The sequence below is a fragment of the Rhineura floridana genome, chromosome 14, assembly GCF_030035675.1.
Source record: "Rhineura floridana isolate rRhiFlo1 chromosome 14, rRhiFlo1.hap2, whole genome shotgun sequence".
NCBI lineage: Eukaryota > Metazoa > Chordata > Lepidosauria > Squamata > Rhineuridae > Rhineura > Rhineura floridana.
This window is the reverse complement of record NC_084493.1, coordinates 1,485,512-1,508,693: the sequence shown is the minus strand read 5'-3', so window position 1 is coordinate 1,508,693 and position 23,182 is coordinate 1,485,512. Positions and strand designations below refer to the sequence as shown.

The 23,182-nt window shown below is 47.1% G+C and overlaps 1 protein-coding gene across 9 annotated transcripts in view; it reads right to left on the bottom strand.

Annotated features, from left to right (window-relative positions):
- The window catches only part of TLE3 (TLE family member 3, transcriptional corepressor), a 60,700-nt gene that overhangs the window by 22,848 nt on the left and 14,670 nt on the right, over positions 1-23,182 (bottom strand). For 5 of the 9 annotated variants that reach the window (XM_061595798.1, XM_061595799.1, XM_061595791.1 and 2 more), the window contains exons 5-6: positions 10,670-10,732; positions 8,737-8,841 (exon numbers count right to left, since the gene is read on the bottom strand). In XM_061595798.1, the coding sequence (XP_061451782.1) occupies positions 8,737-8,841; positions 10,670-10,732 (168 nt within the window). The remainder of the gene's footprint in view (positions 1-8,736; positions 8,842-10,669; positions 10,733-23,182) is intronic. The other 4 variants (XM_061595794.1, XM_061595796.1, XM_061595795.1 and 1 more) reach the window with 1 other exon arrangement.

Below are 23,182 nucleotides of genomic sequence, written 5' to 3'. Positions count from 1 at the left end.
TAGACACTTCCCGCCAACCCACTGGCAATTTGACCCTTACATCTCAGCGCCATCCCTTTCAACAGCTCCGAACGTTGATCCAATTAAGGCTAAACTATTAGGCCAAATCTCGAAGGGGAAAGGCAATACCCGGGTCATCTTCCAGGCTTGCGACTGTCCCATGGTGCACAAAGCAGATGTATGATACACACACACACAATTCAACACCGCTGCAAATGATCTGACTGGCGAGAAAAGCGGGTGGCAAAAAGGGCACAGCAGGAAAGCCAAATAAACCTTTAACAGGAACCTCTCAGGTTATCAAGCCAGTGGCAAAGATCCCGCTAACTGTTAACCTCATAGCTATACATTTTCCCCGTTAATTATTTTCCCTCGTCCAAGCACCCCCAGAATTTGTGCAGCAGCTTGCCTGAGGAAGAATTCTGGAGACCTCAAAAGCTTGCCACACTATACCCAACTGTGGACTTTCGGGTTTTGTTTCAACAAGCTGCTAGTCCTTCCCAAGGAGAATGATTTCAATTAAAAACGGTTAGCACGCAGGATCAGCCCCCTTCAAAAGGGGAGTTTTCTAGAGCAGGTTTGAAACACACACACACACACAGGCAAATACCATTGTTTGAGTTGCCGTTTCAGATCCCAAAGCACCTTAGAAACCAAAATCCCTCTTAAATTATGTGCACCGGCAAGCTCCCCCCCCCCTTATTTAAAGTGGCCTTCTAAAAAAAAACAACAGTCCAGAAGACTGTGAAGAGGGGAGGAGTTAGATATGGCCAGGAAGTCAACAACAGTGGGAAAGCAACAGGTCCAGAAGATTGATGACCGCACAAAAGGGGGGTGGGAAGGGGCTCCCCCTGCCCCCGCCGGCTACACTATCTCATTTCTCTGGAGAGGACCAGAATTTCCCAACCACCTTGATATAATGATGACCAACTCAGATCAATTCGGAGAGAATGCAAGACCTGCGTCCAAGATCAAATTCAGGAATGCACTGCAGAACAAGGCACTTCCAAAATAAAATCGCATGCATCTGTAGGGACCTAGACTCCGATGTTATGACAGACGAATCCATTGAAGTGTCCAGAACACGGTCTTGTCTTTCATTATTGGATGAGTTTCAGTTGGTGCAGCTTGAGGAAGTGGACAAGGTACTTGGATTGGTGCGGGCGACCACGTCTGCTCTAGATCCTTGTCCATCTTGGCTAGTGAAGGCTAGCAGGACTACTACCACCGGCTGGGCCAAGGAAGTGATAAATGCCTCCTTGAGTGAGGGAGTAGTCCCTAGTAGCCTCAAGGAGGCAGTAGTAAGACCTCTCTTAAAGAAACCTTCCTTAGACCCAGATGACCTGAACAACTATAGACCGGTGGCGAATGTCCCCTTTTTGGGCAAGGTTCTGGAGCGGGTGGTCGCCGGTCAGCTCCAGGGGCTCTTGGATGAGACCGATTATCTGGATCCGTTTCAATCCGGTTTTAGGCCTGGTTTTGGCACTGAAACAGCCTTGGTCGCCCTGTATGATGACCTTTGTCGGGAGAGGGACAGAGGGAGTGTGACTCTGTTGATTCTCCTTGATCTCTCAGCGGCGTTTGATACCATCGACCATGGTATCCTTCTGGGGAGACTCGCGGAGTTGGGAGTTGGAGGCACTGCTTGGCAGTGGTTCCGCTCCTACTTGGCGGATCGTCACCAGAAGGTAGTACTTGGGGAACATTGCTCGACTCCTTGGACTCTCCATTGTGGAGTCCCTCAGGGGTCGGTTTTGTCCCCCATGCTTTTTAACATCTACATGCAGCCTCTGGGTGCCGTCATCAGGAGTTTTGGAGTGCGTTGCCACCAGTACGCTGATGACACGCAGCTCTATTTCTCCTTTTCATCTTCTACAGGTGAGTCTGTGGATGTGCTGAATCACTGCCTGACCGCGATAATGGACTGGATGAGAGCTAATAAACTGAGACTCAATCCAGACAAGACTGAGACACTGTTGGTGAATGCCTTCCCTGCCCAGATGGTGGATGCTTACCCTGTTCTAGATGGGGTTACACTCCCCTTGAAGGAACAGGTTCGTAGTCTTGGGGTTCTTTTCGATCCTTGTCTCTGGAGGCGCAAGTGGCCACGGTGGCAAGGAATGCATTCTACCACCTTCGGTTGGTAGCCCAGCTACGCCCCTATCTGGACAGGGATGACCTCACCTCAGTTGTTCATGCTCTGGTAACTTCTAGGTTGGATTACTGTAATGCGCTCTACGTAGGGCTGCCCTTGAAGACAGTTCGGAAGCTTCAGCTAGTGCAAAACGCAACAGCCAGACTGCTAACGAGGACCAGCCGGTCAGCGCATATAACACCTGTTCTGGCCCGTTTGCATTGGCTACCTATTTGCTTCCGAGCCAGATTCAAGGTGCTGGGTTTGACCTATAAAGGCTTACACGGCGTAGGACCGCAGTATCTTGTGGAACGCCTCTCCCGCTATGAACCGACCCGGTCATTTCGCTCAGCGTCTAAGGCCCTCCTCCGGGTACCAACCCATTGGGAAGCCCGGAGGACAGTTACTCGATCTAGGGCCTTTTCTGTAGTGGCCCCCGAATTGTGGAATAGCCTCCCCGAAGAAATACGCCTGGCGCCGACGCTTCTATCTTTTCGGCGCCAGGTTAAGACCTGGCTATGCTCCCAGGCATTTTAAAGCGTTTAATGTTACAATTTTAAATCTCTTTGTTTCAGTTTATTTATTGTGATATTTTGTATTTCTGTACTTTTAATCTTTTGTACACCGCCCAGAGAGCTATTCGCTATGGGCAGTTTAAAAATGAAATGAAATAAAATAAATAAATAAACAGCAGTTTTCACGCCAGCAAGGGGCTGCGTGCTGCATTTTGCTGCTGCATCCTCAGCATCAGAATTCGGAGGCGTTCTGAGAACTTCAGCGTCCTTTTGCAAGCAAGCTGCTAGTCCTTAGGGCTACCCAAAGACAAGCTTGGAAATGTTGAGCATGGGGAAATTTCTGAAGCAGGGTTACTGAGCACTCTCCGTGCCAGTTCTTATCAGTGAACATGTGTGTACTACCTGCACCCTTTATTCAAGCAACACACACATTTAGGATTCTGCCTTCTCCTCTCTCTTATTCTTCTCCCCGCCCCCCCCCCAGTGCAATCTCCCACTAACACCCGGGCAAGAGACATTTCTTGGCCGATTCCTTGGTAAGTTCGAAACCAAAAGCAAGCTGTGCTGGATTCCCTGCCCTCCTGTACAAGACAACAGCAACGCTATCAGCCCCCGTGAGTCAGAGAAAAAGAGCCACAGGAGCTCCATAATTCCTGCTTTGTGCAAGTTTGCCAGGTGGGCCATTATGCACTCTCCCAGCGGCGCTCAGCCACGAGAGGGCTGCACTCTATCTCATCCAGGAAGCAATTACCTTGCGGATGAGGGCCGGAGGACTCACTCATTTACCTTAATTGAATTGCAATATCCACATTGGGCTGCTCTGACCTGCCTTGCAGCCTTGGAAAGGAAAAGCCAACTGAGGCACAAAATAGTCTTTCTCCCCCCCACCCACACCTGTATTTCACACTGTCCCCTTCTCCCCCCCCCTTGCAGGAGCAGAAGCCCCCAAAAGGTCATTATCCCAACCAAGAGCGCTTGAGAACAGAAGTCTGTGGGCAAGATCAGAAGAGGCCAGTTCCGTGCCTGGCACTCAAGAGGGCAGAGGTGGCCGCCCTGACTGAGGCTGCCAACTGCACATGGGCTATGCAAGCTGCAAAGGAAGCTGGCCACACACACAGCTGGCTTCCTGCACTAAGCACCTCATGCCCTGTAGGGAAAAAATGACGCCTGTGTTTTCCCAGGGCAAACCCAAAGGGGACCCAGTGCCCAGAACAGCTTGATTGTGCCTGCTCTCAAAGCCAGGAAAAGAGAGCATTGCCCCAAAGAGCCCTGGGCCCCATGTGGCATCAGACACAGAGGGCACTCTCTCTCTCTCCCCATGGTGCTGGCTTTCTTCTGGGCTCTGCTTTCTGGAGAAAAAAGGAGAGGTGGTGCAGGAAGGAGCGATGCATAAATAGTTCAAGAATTGGGGGAGGGGTACTCTTTTTAAAAAAACCATGGACTCCCAACTCCTCTTCTCTAACAAGGCCAGGGCACAACATAACGCATGGGTTGAATTATTATCAGTACCTTTGTTTATTTATTTTATTACATTTATACCCCACCTTTCTTTCCATCATAGAAACCCAAGGCGGCTTCCATATGGTTCCCAGGCAGTCTCCCATCCAGGCACTGACCAGACCTGACCCTGCTTAGCTTCAGCAGGGAGCTGGCCACTTTTGCCTTCAGACCAAACCTGGGATTTAGAGCTGCAGCCAATTAGGTCCTACTCAGAGTAGACCCCACTGAAATAATGAGCCTAAGCTAGTCATGTCCATTAAGCCTTTTAAAGAGAGATCATTCCCAGTCTGCGTCTGTATTGAAAATGTTTTTTAATGTTTTAATTGTTTTAACACATGTGTTTGCTGTCCTGGGCTCCATCAGGAGTAAAGGGACATAAATTTAATGAACAGCATGAACTTCAATGGGTTTACTCCAACTAGGACTAACATTGAATACAACCCTTATTTCTGCTTCCCACACAGGAGTCTCAAACAAGAATAAAACACAACAAATGTAATATATAAAATCAATACATCTACTCTGTAAAGGACCAGCAGCTTCTGGCTTGCTCTCCAAATTTTTTCATTTTAGTTGTTTGCTACAAGATCTCTGCAACTAAGAATTAGCACCCGACTTCCCTTTTTTTCCTCCTCCCTCCCAGCCTCTTCTCCTTGTGTGTCATGTCTGTGAGCAATGAAAGCAAGGACTGCCTTCTCACTGACATTTGGAAGCCACTCCAAGAGCCTTTTTTGGCTAAAGAATGGGATAAAAATGGGGAAAACAACAATGAAAAAATATATACCAATTAAAACAGTATGCTAAAAGTTCATCCACAAACAAAATACAATCACAGAACCTCCCACTCAGCAAATGGATAAAGACCAACTGCTACCAACACAATATCCGTGCCCAAATGCCTGGGAGAATAAAAACAATATTTGCCTGTCACCGAAACGGTGCCAGGCAAGCCTCTCCAGGAAGAGCGTTCCACAAACAAGGGGCTACAGCTGAAAAGCCCCAGTCAAGAATCTGCCCACCAAGTTCTGCACCAGTTGCAGTTTCTGAACCGTCTTCAAAGGCAGCCCAAAGCATAATGCATTGCAGTAGTCTAACCTAGAACTGAAGGGCCTCTCCAAGTGAGTAGGGCTCAAGGTATTTGGAGACCTCTGTGCCAATTGTGCCAACTGGAAGGCATCGGAATAAGGCACATTCAAAATGTTTCCATAAGCGCAGTCACATTCCTTTGTCTGCGTGAATGGAAAGGCACAAAAGCAAAAGCTTTGATCTGCACATTAAAGTTCTTCCAGCTCCAAAAGCCCATCACAAAAAGAGTCCCTTGTAGAGCAAAAACAGTTTGTCACTGTTGCAAGCCGTTTGTTTACATGGGGCATCCCAAGTATGTAGGAAGCAGAAGGGGGGGGGGAGAGAGAGAGGAAAGGGCAGACAACTCTCCAGGGAGAGGAGGAAATGTTTACATGGTGGTACCCACCTCTGTTGAAAACAAAGCCGCATTGGGAGGGGGAATTAGGTGTCATGTAGCAAGGCTGCTTTCTGACCCACAAGTTAATGTACATTTTTACACGCAAAAGTGTTAGAGAACAAACACAGACAATTGCAAATGTTACAATCCATAAACAGAAAAACTACACTTCAAAAGCAAACAAAACGCGGAGCAGGACTTTGACGGAAGACTCCCAGGAAGGTGACGCGGTCATGTCGTGTTTGCAACAGCAACAGAAACAAGAACTTAAGTAATGAAAACATCCATTATTGATGCAGCGATTCAGTTGAGCCAAGGCAAGGCCGCACGGCTTCCCCATGACTTTTCCAGCAGGGCTCTTATTCCCTTGACTTTCTATGCCGGGGGTAGCCAACACGGCGCCCTGTCTTGGACCGCAATTCCCGCCAGCCCCAGCCAGCATGGCCAATGGCCAGGGACGACTCATGGGAGCTGGCAGTCCGGCAACCACTGGAAGGCACTGGGTTGGCCAGCACCACGCAACATAAACGTATTTGGGATGCTGTTTACCAAACAGCAAGGCACTTAGTAAACTGGGAGCGCCCTGATCAGCTCAGAAGCAGCAGGTGGCCTGGGACCAAGTCAGCTGACCCAAGTGATGCACCTTTAGTGGGACATGAAATGCAGCGAGAGCCCGCGAAATCTGCTGCACCTCCTGGAGCACGTCAGCGCAAGGGGACCCCAAACCACCCCAACTCTACACCACATTTCACCACAACAGTAAAACAGAGACAGCCTGGAGCTCCGGAAGGCCTGGAGAAGGGCTGGTGGTGGAAGACCAATTTTTTTCATGTGTGAGAGAGATTGACAACGAGAGTAGGAACTCCAGGAGTCTGGAGTCGACAGGGATTTTTAAAACCAAGCTCGCCTTGCTGCGTCCTGCTGGATGCGCTGAAGAGCAAAAGCTGATGATACGCAACTCTACTTCTCCTTTTCATCTTCTTCAGGTGAGGCTGTTGATGTACTAAACCGCTGCCTGGCCGCAATAATGGTCTGGATGAGAGCTAACAAACTGAGACTCAATCCTGACAAGACTGAGATGCTGTTGGTGGAGGGGCTCTCTGCCCAGATGGTTGATGTCCGACCTGCCCTAGACGGGGTTACACTCCCCCTAAAGGGGCAGGTCCGTAGTTTGGGGGTCTTATTAGATCCGCTCCTGTCACTGGAGGCTCAGGTAGCCTCGGTGGCACGGAATGCGTTCTACCAGCTTCGGCTGGTGGCCCAACTACGACCCTACCTGGACAGGGAGAACCTTGCCTCAGTTATCCATGCTCTGGTAACCTCTAGATTGGACTACTGTAATGCACTCTACGTAGGGTTACCTTTGAAGACGGTTCGGAAACTTCAGCTGGTGCAGAATGCTGCGGCCAGAGTTCTCACTTGGACTAAAAGATCTGATCATATAACACCTGTCCTGGCCCAACTGCACTGGCTACCAATACGTTTCCGGGCCAGATTCAAAGTGTTGGTTCTTACCTATAAAGCCCTTAACGGCACCGGACCGCAATACCTGATGGAATGCCTCTCCCACTATGAACCTACCCGTTCGCTGCGCTCGATGTCGAAGGCCCTTCTCCGGGTTCCAACTCATAGGGAGGCCCGGAGAGCAATAACGAGATCTAGGGCCTTCTTGGTGGTGGCCCCCGAATTATGGAATGCCCTCCCTGACGAGATACGCCTGGCACCTTCTTTGATATCTTTTCGGCGCCAGGTAAAGACCTACCTCTTTGCCCAGGCATTTTAATTCTAGTTTTAATTTTATTTTATAGTTAATTAATTGTAATTTCTATCAATTTTGTTTTGATCTGTTTTTAATTGTGTTTTTATATCTATATGTTGTAATCCACATTCGCTGGCTTTTAAATGTGGCTTTATTCTGTTGTACACCGCCCAGAGACCCTGTTGCTAAAGGGCGGTTTAAAAGTGCAATAAATAAATAAATAAATAATTTAAGAGCGGAAATTATGCATAAAAATTCAGTGCATGCTTTTCTGTCCCATTAATCCCCACAGCTACTCTTTGAGGGCAGGTCCCCATTGGCCACATTTTACAGACAGGGAAAGCAACTTTTACTAGGCCCGCCAGCGCACCCAAGTTTAAGAGCTGGTTGCCAAGGGCCAACACTTTCTCCACTGGATGATAGGCCAAACCTCCCACCTCAATTTGGGTGCAGCATCAACATCACCAGCTGAAAAGGAGCAGAGTTGCTTCTTGCCCACCCCCCTCCTTCTATAAATCCTACAAGGACCACTGTAAAGTGGTCCATGGCCCAGTTCAACCGCCCCCAATCTGACAAGGAATGCTGGTTGGGGCTGATGAGTCATGATCCAAAACATCTGGACGTCACCAGGCTGAAGGCCGCACTGAACAGACCACTGGTCTAGCACAACAGCTGGCAGATCCTCGAACCCAAGTTAACAGCAACTCTGGGGGAACAAACTAGAACCCAGAAGAGCCATTAACATCAAGCTAGTCAAGTGACTGGCATGATCATCTGGAACTGGGTGCCTTGCTTGGAACTGGGGGGATGGAATGTACGTCAGTGGAAGACCATCTGTTCTGCATGCAGAAGGTCTCAGGTTCAATCCCTGGCAACTCCAGACAGGACTGGGGGAGACACCCACCTGAGACCCTGGAGTGCTGCTGTGAGTCAGTGCAGACAATATTGAGATAGATGGATCACTGGTCTAACTCAGTATTAGGCAGCTTTCTACGTTACTATGATTATGGGGAATCTAGACACTGGAAGCCATGGCATGCCAAAGACAACGTTTGGGGAGCCATAGAGGAGGTTAACGGCACCCCTCTTTTCGCTATTCAGAGCTCATCGACAAACTGGGTCCCTGTAATAATCAAAACCACAAACGAGCACACAGCAAGACAGAAAGCTCCTCTCTGCAGCTGCTGTGGGAAATTTAAGCCAGGCCTTTGGCCTCTCGAGACACAGCAACAGGCAGCTAGCAAAGATTCCAGTTTCAGCTGACAGCAGCGGTGTGTGTTTGCAAAGGCTGCCCTTCTCAGAAGCCATCGCAGGGCAGGGCTGTCTCTGTTTACAGTAAATGATAGGAATAAAGGGGTATACACACGGTGAGAGGCAGATTGGGAACTCCACGTACCCCGATGATGGCGTTCAGCTCGGTCATCGTGACTTGTTTGGCACGCTCAACAGCCTGAGCCACTTGCTGTTGGTGCTGCGGAAACAAAGACAAGGAAAGCTGAACGCCTCCGGCTTCCAAGGACACGGAGAAGGTCAAAATGCACACCGGTTCAGCTGCCACAATATCTGCCCCCCCAAGGAATTCTGGGAACTACAAGCCTGTGGGGCACCCTAGAGAATTCTGACAGTAAATTCTCAGCATGGTTCCAAAAGCACAGTTCTGAGAGCCCCTTGCAAGGAAGCAAAGTCATTAAACCACTTTAGAGACAGATCAGGTTTGCGGCAGAGATGCGTCCCCAGTGACACACCAAAGCACGGAGAGATTTATGTACTCGACGCATCAGCAACTACATCTCCAGAACTTCCCTTTAGATCAAAATTCCCCAGATGTTGCTATGTTTCTCTTAGGAACAAGGGTTGGCAACCTTTTTTGGGCTGAGGGCCACATTCCTTTTTGGACAACCCCTTGGGGGCCATGCACCAACACTTTGTGGGCCAAGATGAAAATGAATTTGACCACACACATGCTTCCCTCTCCCAGCAATTACTCTGCTGGGACGGGATGCATTTTATCTGTTCTCAAGCCTAATTAATTAATGCATTTGTATACCGCCTCATAGCCAAAGCTCTCTGGGCAGTTTACAACAATTAAAAACAAATATACAAATTTAAAACACATTTTTAAAAAGCAATTTAAAAACACATGCTAAAATGCATGGGAGAAAAGGAAAGTCTTGTGATGATAAAGGGGTGCCTCTGAGCATGTGACCCTCCGTGGCGCAGAGTGGCAAGCGGCGGTAACGCAGCCGAAGCTATGCTCACGGCCGGAGTTCAATTCCAACGGAAGGAGGAAGTCGAATCTCCGGTAAAAGGAGTCGAGGTCCACTCAGCCTTCCATCCATCCGTGGTCGGTAAAATGAGTACACGGCATATGCTGGGGGTAAAGAAAGGCCCGGGAAGGAACTAGCAATCCCACCCCATATATATGGTCTGCCTAGTAAACATCGCAAGACATCACCCTAAGAGTCGGAAACGACTCGCACTACAAGTGCGGGGACACCTTTACCTTTTACCTGAGCATGTGCAAAGTGATTCCCTCAGGACTGAGCTTGGGGTAAAGAAGGGGCTTCCTTCTAGTTCTTAGATCTCATGTCGACCACCCCCCAACCCCAAAATCTTTCTCACTTTCGACTTTCCTGTTATTGTTAAGAAGCACTTGAGAGCACTTGAAGCACATTACTTGAGAGGGTGGTCTCCCCAGAGGCTATAAACTGGAGGGGGGGGGAGTTGACTGGAAGATATTGTTATATAGATTCCTAAACAACTTGGGGCCAGCTTATTTGAGGGACCACCTCACCCCAAATATTCCTGCCCCACCACTATGATCATCAATGGAAGCATTCGGAGTAGTGCCACATGCTCCTGGGAGCTGGGCACTGTTGAATTCCTTCCCTGGGGCACTGAGCAAGCACTATCCATTTTAAATTTTAGAAGCCTGCTAAAAACACTTTTGTTTTAATCAAGCTTTCCCTGAAGTATGACCGGCCATGTATCATTATTTGATTGACTGTACAGATTTTATACAACTTCTGATTTTTATACTGTCTTATGTAATATTTGTACTGTCCACCACTTAGGCAAAAATATATACATACTGACTGAGCTGCATATAAATTTGCCACTGAGGGCTTGCTGCTTTAATTTTATCCTCGTGGGCTTCACAGGGGAATCCAGTTGGTCACTCATTAAGACTGGCCTTTGGTCTGGTCCAGCAGAGATCCTCTTAAGATCCAATGATGCAATTCAATGTCCAGCTTATTTCTTCCATAGCAAAGTCACTCAGCATCACCACAGTTTCTTACCTCTTGCGAGAGAAAAGGCATGATCTGGGCGAGAATGGTGTTCAGCCTTTTAGCGATCTCCGTCTAGGAAGGAGAGAGAGAAAGAGAGAGCCCATTTATTGTCTTGCAGGTACTGTAACATGGTGTGAGGGGGGAGGAGGAGAGTATGATACCCAGACTTTGGAAGCAGCCTTGATGGAGGCTTTGAAACCACCGGAACAGAATGCCCCATCTCTTATCACAACTATTTGGGCAAGATTTCAGTGACAGGGTTCTATGGCCCAGCCACCAATCAGCAACTGCAGATTCCATAGACTTAGGGAAGCCTTCTGATGCCATCAAGTGCGTGCATCGATATAAGGGACAGTCTTTGGTACCCAAACTCCAACAGCAATGCAACAGTTAAGGGCGAGGAAGCAGCACAGTTGCTCTTTTAAAAATAGACTGAATATGGTTTGTGTCCATCCAAGGTAAGCCTGTACAAACCAGCAGGAGGAAGTACCTTTCAAAAATATTTGTAGGATTTTATTTATCAAAACATTTATTTATTTATAAATGTATATCCCACCTTTCCTCTAAAGAGCTCAAGGTGGCATAGATGGTTATCCCACTCCCCACTTTATCTCACAACAACCCTGTGAGGTAGGTTTGGCTGAGAAAGAGTGACTGGACCAAGTTCACCCGGCGAGCTTCATGGCTGGGTGGGAATTTGAACCCTGGTCTTCCAAGGTCCTAGTCCAACACTCTAACCACCACACTACTGTAGCTCAATGGCAGAGCACAATCCCTGTGATCTTATGAAGACTTTAAAGAGCAGCGATAGGAAAGATGAACCCCTGCCTTATACCTTGGAGAGCTGCTGCCTGTCAGAGTAGGCCAGCCTTCCTGAAACAGGCATCCTTTAGATGTTTTGAACTCCAGTTCCCATTATCCCCAGCCAGTAGAGAAACTGTAGTCTGACACACCTGGAGGGCATCTCCACTCCATCTGCGTGGAGCAGACACAGCACGGCTAACACAAATAAGGCTGCTTCACATGTTTGTACAGCAACACTATGTTCCATGTCTCTTGCAGTATCCTGGAAATTGCCACTTCGTGTAATAATGGGGGCAGCGAGGAGGGAACTCAGACATGCATACACCAAGTTTCTAATCCTCATGGCTCCACAGGTGAGCTTGAAAGTATGCAGCCAACGCCTGGTGAAACTTCAAGAGGCTTGGACTCTCATAGCCGCACTCCACTGCCATCAAGGGCATCAAGCAGTTTTATTCAGGACACAGAATCCGAGTTTTCATAATGCAGGACATGGAGCCATTGCGCAGAGGAAGCCTCTATACAGGAAGGGTTAACAGACAAGCTTCTCCTGGGCCCGCGCAGCTGTTAAAACAGTTTTGAGTCCAACTTAAACAAGGTCTGATCACTGGCCAAGGAATCCACAAACAAGGTTAACAATGGACTGGTCAAAAGCACACACAGGAAGGGGATCAAATGCCCCAAAATTCCTTTTCATAATGCAGAGCAGCTTGTTATCAATGAAACATTTTTTTTAAAAAGCCCTAACGACTCAAGATGCGCCTCTCCCCACAGCCACAAGCTCTTCCGTTCATACAAGCGAATGATTTTCCAATACAGAACACCCCAAAATTGCCTCTCCCCCTCTTTTGGATAGACAAAGACACAAGGAGCCTGAGGTTCATACCAGAAACTGTTAAACCTCTAAAGGGCTTCGAAATTATACAGAAAAGCCTCTTCCCCTTCCACAGAGCAACAGCATCAGCTGCAGAAAACTTCTATCATGGCAACACCAAACTGCGCAATGCTGCACTTTTATATTAGTTGGTCAATGGCTGCCAGCCCCACAACTGAAGGAGGGTGCTAGCTGGCCCCATTAGCCAGAGAAGGACCCTCTCTCTTCCACCAGCATGGCAGCAACAGGTAGCCCGACTAGGAAGTGAACAGGGATCCTTTCACAGCAGATAAACAGGAGCACGCCACGAAATTTGGTAAGCAATCTCTTTGCCCCCCAATCAAAGTTCAGCTAAGAAGCTGTTCTGCGTCTGTGATGTCAGGAAAACCTTTTCAAAAGCGTTTCTGGTCTTTATTTTTGCTTCCCACTAAGGGCTCTTGAAATTTAAAGAGTCAGGTCTATACCATTTTCTAAAAGAGCAATGCAGAAGCTGAAGCAGATTTCAGAAACAATTAAAAAAAATAGGCAGGCAAAAAAGAATAGTATCCCAGTTCTGAGAAGCTTTCAGCCAGCGGTTCAAACCACCATGCCTCTCCCTTCCCCCACTCAGTGAGGTGCAAGCAGGTGGGAAAAGCAGTTTGGAGTCTAGTCCAAAGAGAGGAGGAGAATCAAGACACTCACAGGCAGAAAAAATGGTGGCCACAAAAGACGCGCTGCTCGCTCAGGGAGCAACACACAGCGGGGAGTCCTGTGGCCCTTTAAGGCAGCCTTTACCAACCTGACATTTTGGACTACCAATGACTCCTAGCCAAGATGTTATGTTCTAGTTCCACCGTCAGCAGCGGTTATGCCTCTGTATCGGTTAATGGGAGCGGTAGTCCAAAAGGCACCAGGTTGGCAAAGTCTGCCTTAAGACTCTCCGATTTATGGTGGTAGAAGATTGCATGGGCTAGATCCACATCCTTTGACGTTGGGTCCCCAGATGTTGTTGGACACTTCCCGTAATCCCCAGCAATCTCAGCCAATGGTCAGAGTTTATGGAAGTTGCAGTCCCTGGGCGAGAGAACATGTGTCAAGGGCATCCAGCCAATCATGGCCAGAGAAAGTCCCAGGAAGATTCAGGAAAGGCCTGCAACATTTGCTCACCAGCCAAGACTGGTACGCTGGCTGAAGCCTCTGGCCCCAGCGCTATCACCCATGCATTCATAGCATTTCTGCTCCACCCCCTCAGCCCCTCAAGGCAGCCCACAAGAACACAGGAAGCCATTTGAAACAGAGCAATAAACATGCCATTAAAAGGCACACAATTAAAAGTTCTCATGAGAGGCAGCCTGAAAACTAAACGTTATGGTACAACAGGGGCCAAGACAGGAGAAAAATTGTCCTTTTTACACAAATGTTTTTTTGGGGGAAGGATTTCAGGAGCAAACTTTTGTTAGGGCTTTTTTTCCCCTGTGGAAAGAGAGTGGGTGGAAGTGCACCTTCCAACACACAACATTGCAGCAAATCAACAACAGCCCATTTAAAATATTTGTTCACTTTAATCAGTTTGGGAAATGAAAAATTAAAAACCCACTTGTCCCTGGTTAAGGCTTCATGAAGGCCCGCCTGGGAATACAGGGAGGCCTCAGAAAATGCACCTTCTTAGTAACTTTACCCCATTCATCACAGCAACATCCCCCTCCCTGCCTCCTAAGAGCCACCAACCGACCTCAATTCATCACCCTCCAGTTTCCATGGCAACTCCAACCACCCAATCCCCATTAGAACATTATGCAAATTGCTCCTTTGCCTGACCACAACTTGCTGCAAAATAATCACATTACCCTTGCCAAGGCAGGTCACATTATGCTGAACATTGGGGCCACCAATCACATCGCTCCGCAAATTAACACTGGATAAAAGCCACACTTGGGAGACGGGCTTCGGCAGGGGGAGAAAGAGGAGCAGGCAGCCCAGAGAGCACAAGACGGAAGGCAGACACTGCAAGGGGAACTGAAGTGGCACATGTGAACTCGCTTCGAAACAGGCCACATCAAAGGAGACTAACCCATGAGCCAGGACCAAAATTTTTACCATATGTGCTGAATTCTGCCAAATGTGATTTTTGGCACAGTCAACACACCCCCAAGAGATGGAAAGTAGGTGGCAAACTTGCAGCAAATCACACAGCTGGTGTGCAGTCACATTTTTTATAAAGGCACAGCCAGCCCTAGAAGGCAGCGAGCGAGTTGCTCACATGCAATACCAGGAGAAATTGGATGGGCTGGTGAGAGAGGATAAGCCCCCCAGACTGCTTTGTGGGGTCACCCACACCTCCAGCACAGGAGTCTCAACAGGTTGCGAGAGCATCACCTCAAGCCCAACTCAGCAGGACGCTGTTGCTCAAGGCGCTCTATGCCAAATGAATTCAGAACAGGAGATGCACCCCACAAGAAGCACTGCCCCCCCCAACCACAGACCTCCAGGGGAGTGGCTTGGAACTGGCTTACCATTTTGCCTGGGCCAACGCTTCCTTCGGACACACCATCAAGCATGGAGGCCCATGCTACTAGTAGCCAACATGTGCATTCACAAGAAAGAAAATGGGGTTGTGTACCCAAAACAAAGCTCTATCCCATCTCAAATCATACTAGCAATGAGTTGACCTGGAAAAGCTTGTGGCCTTCTCATTGGAGCATTTGGTCGGCCATTGTGAGGACAGACGGGTGGACTAGGTGGACCCTTTTTGGCCTGGTCTGACAGGTCTCTTCTTACGTTCTTCAAAATGTTTTCCAACCCCAGGATTTCTTTCATTTTTTTCCCCAATGGAAAAACTGGAAATTTGGGAGACCACGGAAACCAACTCTTATTAAATATTTGCTCTGTTGGAAGGAATAAAATGCCTTTTGAGAACAGTTTGTATACATTTGTATACATCTGATTTTTATGCAAGATAATCTACAGCAGCCTTCCCCAACCAGGTGCCCTTCAGATGTTTTGGACTACAGTCCCTGTCATCATACAGCCACTCTGGCTGGGACTGATGGGGGTTGTAGTTCCAAAGAACTGGAGGGCACCAGGTTGGGGAAGACTGCCTTAAAGTCATGCCAGGATCCCCAACAACATCCCCACCACAATTAAAGCCCAGCAGTTCGTGGAGGCTGCTACCTTTCTCTGTGTTATGAGACAAGGACGCCCACCCACTGGGACAGGAAACAATAAAGGACCTCTCAAAGCAAGGCAGTTATCTAAAGCTTAAACAACACTCTTCTCCTCAGCCAAACTGGCATGTGAAGAACACTTTGCATTTTGTAGATTCGATTCCCCAAAAGCAAGAGGGGATCTGCTATCTTGGGCTTAGCCAGCTGTCTGCTTATCTAAGCCTGCCCTGGTGGCAACAGTCTTGAAGAACCCCAAGAGAAGGGGACCCTTCAGCTACCCTGAGCACCCTGTTTCATTGCTGGCTTGCTGCATGTCCCCCAAACTCCACCCTTTGTCTGAATCTTAAATTCTACATCCCTGGCATTCGAACCTGTGGCTCCTGGTCTTAATCTTGGCCTGTACAGTCTGGCAACCCACTGTGCCAGGGGGCAGCCAATGTGGTGCCCTCCAGAGGTTGTGGACTATAACTCCTATCAGCCCCCAGCAACAGACTGGGATGGTGGCAGCCGTAGTGCACAAGCACTAGAGGGCACCAGGTTGGCAGCCCTAAAGGCTCGACAGCTAGGACTTCAACAACCCCCCAAAATCTGTGCAGGACTGACCACCTCCCCGGCCACACGGGCTGTGCGGCATTGGATTTGAGGGATGAGAAGTTGCACGGGTTTGTCAGAGGGCCAGTGGGTCACACGTTCTCCCTCCTAGGTTTGCAAACTTGCAGCCATCTATCCAAGGAAGATTTTGCTGCGCTGCCTCTTCTTCTCTATGCCACCTCTTAGGTTCCCCAGCTAGTATTAGGGGGGAGGGGAAGGCTGAGGAAGGCAGAGGAAAGGAGAGGAATAAAGCCAGCTACCCAAGTGCCTCTAGCATTTGTTGAAAGTAGAATATTGTCTCTCTAAGCAGATGAAAATAAGGTCCTTGAACATCGGCAGTTCTCACTCGGGTAGACAATTAGGGGGCACTTCCAGCTGTCTAGCACTTAGTCAAGGGCTCTCTTCAGCCAGACTCTCAATGGAGTGTTGAAAGCTATTTGCGACTGCAAATCGTTATTAGCAAGAATGAAGAGCGTCGATGATGAGAATTAAATTCAGGGAGGAGTGTGCGTGTGTGGGCACAACCGATTATTACAGATTTACCAATAGCACAAGGCAAATAAGGCCAGTTGATGAGATAAAAATAAAGACAATGCCAAGCCAGGAGATCCCACAGATATGGGGCGGGGGAGAAGAGGTGTAAACACAGAAGCCCGGAATGCCCCCCCCATCAGCCAAGGGAGTTAAGCTGCCTGTTAAACACAGGGGCCTTCCACAACCTACGGATCTCAAGCACTTGGCAGATTCCCGGTGGGCATGTTTCCTTTTTTTTTTTTTTTGTAATAATTTTTATTATTCAAATTTTCATAAAACAAACACAACAAAATCAAACAACAACTAGGAGGATCACTAGGATGAGCATATACTGTGTCCTTGGAACCTCAAAGCAGAGCAGGGAACGCTCAAGAGTGGGTCCCACCAGGTTTAAAAGGCACTCCAGAATCCCTCTGTTTACAGCTGCAGCTGCATAGAAGGTAGTCTTTTAGCACCATTTAGAGCTGCTTTTAAAGCAAGAGCCATTTTAATACAACGCAGCTTGTAGCAACAACCGACTCTGACCTTCTGTGGCTCAGGCACCCCCAAGCCGCACCATTTTCCAAACTCTCCATAAGCCCGACATTGTACTTTGTGTAGATACATGAACCATCCATCCAAATATTGAAAGGAAATCCACGTGCCGCCTCGTTCAGGTTGGCCTTTCCAAAGGCCACAGTAGTTAGCAAGCCATCATTTATTTATATCTAGAAATACATCAAGCACATTCATACATTGCAATGCTACTGAACATTATGGAAACTTGTATCCGCTTTCCCCAGCCAGGTGCCCTCCAAATATTTTGGGCTCCAAGTCCCATCAGCCCCAGGAAGCACAACCATTTGGCCTACAACTCCCATCAGTCCCAGCATACAAGAACTGCCCAGCACAAGCGTGCCAGTTAGGGTGCCCTTGTGCATTTGGAGTGCAGGATCCGGAGCTCTTGTTTAGTTTGCTTGCTAATACAACATGGAGTTAAACATGAAAATGGACCACTATGCATCTTACATAATGTGCATCTGTTTACCAGGGATGGGGAACCTGTGGCCTTGCAGATGATGTTGGACACCAACTCCCATCAGCGCCAGCCAGCACAGCCAATGGCCCGAGTTGGCAGGAGTTCCAGTCCGGCAACATCTGAAGACAGGCCACTCGTTCCCTAGCCCTGGTCTATACCACAGAATTGTAGTTAGGAGGGGCCTAAAGGCCTTCGAGTCCAACCCCCTGCTCAATGCAGGAATCCAAATTAAAGCATCATTCTTATAGGGGAAGGAAGACGTGGTTGGACAGGGTTGGTTCTAGCCCAAAGACAAGTGAATTGTGCAGCTTGGGGGTGCCTGAGCCACAGAAGGTCAGAGTGGGATGTTGCTACAAGGGCACCCTAACTGGCACGCTTGTGCTGGGTAGTTCTTGTTTCTTCAGTCTGCCTGGATATATCCTCAGTCAGTGGCTCCCCAAATGTTTTTCCCCACGGACCACTCAAAAATTGCCAATGGTCCTAACAGTCCAGTTAAAGGTTTTCCTGCTGTTGTAGCAATTGTGCTCTGCTAGATGCTGTATAATTTTTCATTCTATTTGTATCGCTTCTTGCGTATTGTAATTATATTACAATTTGCATTCCACAGAATTTAAATTGTAACACAAAATACAATATGAGAAACAAAAGAAGGAATGAAATACAATTAAAAATCAGTATGAATATTTAATGCAGACATCATAGAATCATAGAGTTGGAAGGGGCCTTGTAGGCCATCGAGTCCAACCCCCTGCTCACAGCAGGAAATCCACAGCTAGAGCATCTCCCGCAGATAGCTGTCCAGCCTCTGCTTGAAGACATCCAGCGAAGGGGATCCCACCACCTCCCTAGGCTGTCGGTTCCATTGCCGAACCGCCCTTACTGTCAAGAAGTTCCTTCTAATGTCCAATCTGAATCTACGCTCCTGCAACTTAAAACCTTTAGACCTAGTCCTACCCTCTGGGGCAGCAGAGAACAAATCTGTACCCTCCTCTATGTGACAGCCCTTCAGGTACTTAAAGAGTGCAATCATGTCACCCCTCAGCCTTCTCTTCACCAGACTGAACATGCCAAGTTCCTTCAACCTTTCCTCATAAGACTTGTTCTCATAAGACATGCCACAGACCACCTGAATAAAGCGCACACAACAAAGTTATGGAACCCCTTTTCTAGAGATTTGAAAGCCCAGAAAAAAACTGGTGTAAAAAAATTTCTCCTGGTTTTTTGGGGAAAAGGGAGGGGGGTTAAAAACCCCAACCCTCCACTATTACCCCCCTCCTGTTTTGGGGGGGGATGTTTGCCCTTCACATATCTACCACTGTCTTAAGCGGTGAGAGATTGTACTTGACATATTTTAGGTCTTTGGGGGCAAAGGCTGTAGCTCAGCCATAGAGCTTTGCATTCAGAGGACCCCAAGTTCAGTCTCCAATTGCATCTTCCAGGTAGGGCTGAGAGACACACCCGCCTAAACCCCCAGAGAGCCACTGCCAGTCAGAGCAAACAGTACTGAACTAGATGGACCAATGATCCGACTTGGTATAAGGAAGCTTCCTACTTTCTCCATAATTACCCACTGCCCATCCAAGCCTCCAGACAGCTCCCCCCACTCTGAAAGACACCTCCTTGTTTTCTTACACTCAAAGCCAAACACCCACCAAGGAAGGCCTGGCTCTGGAGATCTAGTCTGGAGGGCACAAAACAGCATGAATTATTCAAGCGTCTCCTCCACAGCGTGCAGAAAGGGCTACAACAGGTCACCGGAGAAGTCTGTCTGTTCAAAACCCAGCTGAAAGGCTGGAGCAGCATCTACACCACAATTAGTGGCTGGGATTTACTTGCAGAAAATCTTGGCGAGGGGAGGGGAGGGTGGATCTTTTCATCATCAAGGCCTTTTCATCAAGGCTGCCTCCCCATTCAGCCGGGCTTCTTCTATGTGTAAAGGAGTCAGATTGTGTGAACAGCAAGTCCCATCCAGCTGCTTAACAAAAAAAAAAAGAAAGCCCTTCTCTTCTCCCCCTTCCAATTCACAAGCACTAAAAGCCAATCAACCACTAATCCTTAAACAGAGGCAATTCAGTGACAGCATATAGAAACCATGCCAGGTCCCCCCCTTGCTGCTTGAACATCCATCACACCACAGAGAGGAAATTCAGGCCTATCCCACATGTTACACTGAAGCAAACCTCTGTGTGTGCATGCATGCCTGCACATACACACTCACACACAGAGAGGCTACAGCTGCCCACTGCAGCTCCCCAATGAGAATACTCTATATATGCAACACATGCTGGTTGCAGGCCTCCATGCTTTTATAATTTGGAGGCATGCACATTTTAGGAGGTCACTTAAGCAGCAGCAAACCTCACTAAGAGCAGCCCTGCTGGACCAGACCAAAGATTCCTGTTTCCCCACAGTGGCCAATCAGACGCCTCCTGGAAAACGCACAAGCAGAACATGAGCGCCATGTCCCTCTCCCACTCCTGAACCCCAGCAGTTGATATGCAGATTATGATCCTGCCTGGTCACTGCAATTATTGCACTCCTGAGGTCTGCTCCAGGATTAGGGCTTTTCATGCAGTAGCGCCTACTATGGGGAAGGGCCATTGTAGCTCAGTGGTAGAGCATCAATCTGCCTCGCATGCATAAAGTCCCAGGTTCAGTCCTCAGCAGCATCTCTAGGTAGGCCTGAAACCCTGGACAGCCACTGCCAGTCAGTGCGGACAATACTGAGCTAGATGGACCAGTGGATCTGACTCAGTATAAAGCACCTTGCTGTGCACCCTCTGGAACTCCCTCGCTATTGATATTAGCCAAGCAACAGCAATGCACTTTATAGGCACGCGATATCAATCGGTCTATTATTTATTACAGTCAAAGACCAGAACTATAAAATATTACAAAAACTATAAAAACATATCAACATTATACAGAGAAAGGAACAAACGGCTGCAGATTGAGATGATATGACTCTGATGATGTTGAATAAATACCCCAGTGGGCAAAAAAGCCCCCCAAAGGTTAGCTATCATTATTGTTATTTTTCCATCATCATTCTCGGACAGGTAACAGCTGATGCACAAATTCTTGCCACACTGTGTGTGACCTGCATGTTCTGATCCGACAGTAAATACTCTAAATAAAATGCATCAGATCTCCCTGGGTGATAAGATCAAGTCAGGAGTCCCGATAAAAAGGACAATTCAGCAGCACATGAGCAACAGTTTCCACATCTCCCATGTCACAGGGGCATAAACACTCTTCAACTGGAACCTTGTTAAATCTGCCTTCTAAAAGCTCAGAAGGTAAAACGTTGAGCCTAGCGGGCGTGAAAGGTTTTCTGTACTTGGGGATTGACAAATTTGTCATATAATTTGTTGTTGTAAACATTCTCACATGATCTCCATAATTAGAGTGAAGTGTGGCCAAGCTCAAATGATTTTGTAGATCAATGTCCATGATTCGCTGGGAGACAGCCGTTTTAGCTTCATAGCCTAATCCTAATGCCATAATAGTGGCAGCAGAAAAACCCAAATTTAGCAATTTTGCAGACAATGTCCTTTTCCATCTAGACTGAAAAGATCAGTTAATAATAAATAATAATACAATTTTATTTTTGAGTCGCCTATCTGGCCGAGTTAACGGCCACTCTAGGTGACGTACATTGACAATAAAATAAAATACAATATAAAACCAGTACAAACCACACTCAATAATCAACTAATCACCCCTCTTCCATTAATCAACAACATTAAAAACTAACCCACCCCAGAAATCCCATACGCCTGCCAGAACAGCCAGGTCTTCAAGGCTCGGCGGAAACCTATCAAGGAGTCAAAGGAGTTAATCCCACTGGAAAAAACATCAGCTTTAGACAGAAGTTTATCTTATGTATCAGTCCGCATGCCTCTACAGAGATTTGGCCTACCTCCAACCACAACATTGTGCCAGGGACATATGTTGGGGTTCCTAATATTGCTCTTATAAATTTAGTTTGTACGACCTCAAAGGGGGGAAAATCATCAAAAGCAAATAGCTGGCAGCCGTACAACATCTGGGCTATAACCTTGGCAACAAACACTTGGATGTCTGCAGGAATATATTGACCACCTTTGATGGAAAAAAAAAGATGGGAGTGCATTTGAGCTTCTCTGAGCATCCGCAATGGCATTTTTTGTTTGGACTATCCACAAGCCTGTTGAATAAAATATTACACTTAGATATCTATAGATAATAACCTGCTCAATTCGATGGTCATTAATTGCCATCGATGCTTAGTCCTCCTCCCATTAAAAATTAGGGCCTTAGATTTATCATAGTTAATTGTCAGCTGTTCTTTACAATATGAGGCTAAAGCACTTAAAGAGAAGTCTCAGACTGATGCTCAACAAAGATAAAAGGGCCGCATCATCTGCACAGAGAAGGATTGACAGGGGTATGTTTGCCAACTTGGGAGGATGTCAATTTCCCTTTCCTAAGGATTTGATCGAGTTAATACAGAAGTTAAGAGAGCCAAAGTACATCCCTGTTTAACTCCATTAAAAGTTGGAATCAGTCCTGTTAAATGACCAACACAATCACATTTAACCCTCAAGTGTAGGACACTTAATAAAAGCCTTCTTGTCTCATCAGGCTTTCCCCGATATGCGACCCAGCCACTTATGACTCATTGTGGAAATTTATTTTGATATCTAGCTTGGTTTATTAAATATGTACACTGCTTAGCACTAAAAGATTTCCTGACGGAATTTACAACCAAGTAAAAATATAAAATAACACAGCATGATTAAAGGCAAACAATACAACAAGATATCATCTGGTGAGGCTCACATGTTCAGGAAAACAAACATGTCTTTGCCTGGTGCAGAAACAGTGCGCAGGTGAGTGCTGATCAGGCCTCTCTGGGGAGAGCATTCCATAAACAGATCTGTATTTTTCTTTTTTGGGGGGGGGGTTATCTTATGTTCCCGGATGTGTATTTATTTATTTATTTATTATATTTCTGTACCGCCCCACAGCCGAAACTCTCTGGGCGGTTCACAACATATAACTTCCAATATACAATTTAAAAACATATATTAAACTTAAAAATTATACCAAAAATACCTAAACATAATTAAACATATAAACAACTACAAAACCCAGTACTAAAATATTAAATGTAAAATGCATTAAATCGATTGAATATTAAGATGTTAAGATGTTAAGTAGTGTTCCTTTTGTAACTGTCATCTTAACATTCCACCTCCTTTGCTCAGGGCTTCAGGGATAGGCTTCTCCTTGTTGACAAACACCCTAATTTGAAACAACAGCTTATCTGCAATGATGATCCACTCAACAGAGAAACAGAGAACACGATCAAACCCTGCAACAAGCACAGAAGTCAACTCTGTCTCCGCATCTACACAGGCTGAAAGACTAGTGGGCCTATAATAATACCTTTCCTTTACCATCAGGTCCCAGGGCAGGTTGCAATCTAGTAACATTAGCCACAAGGTTTAGTGACTTGCATCTGCCCAAATAGTATAAGCTAATATGAGACAGGAATACCCTTCTTCGTATTAAAG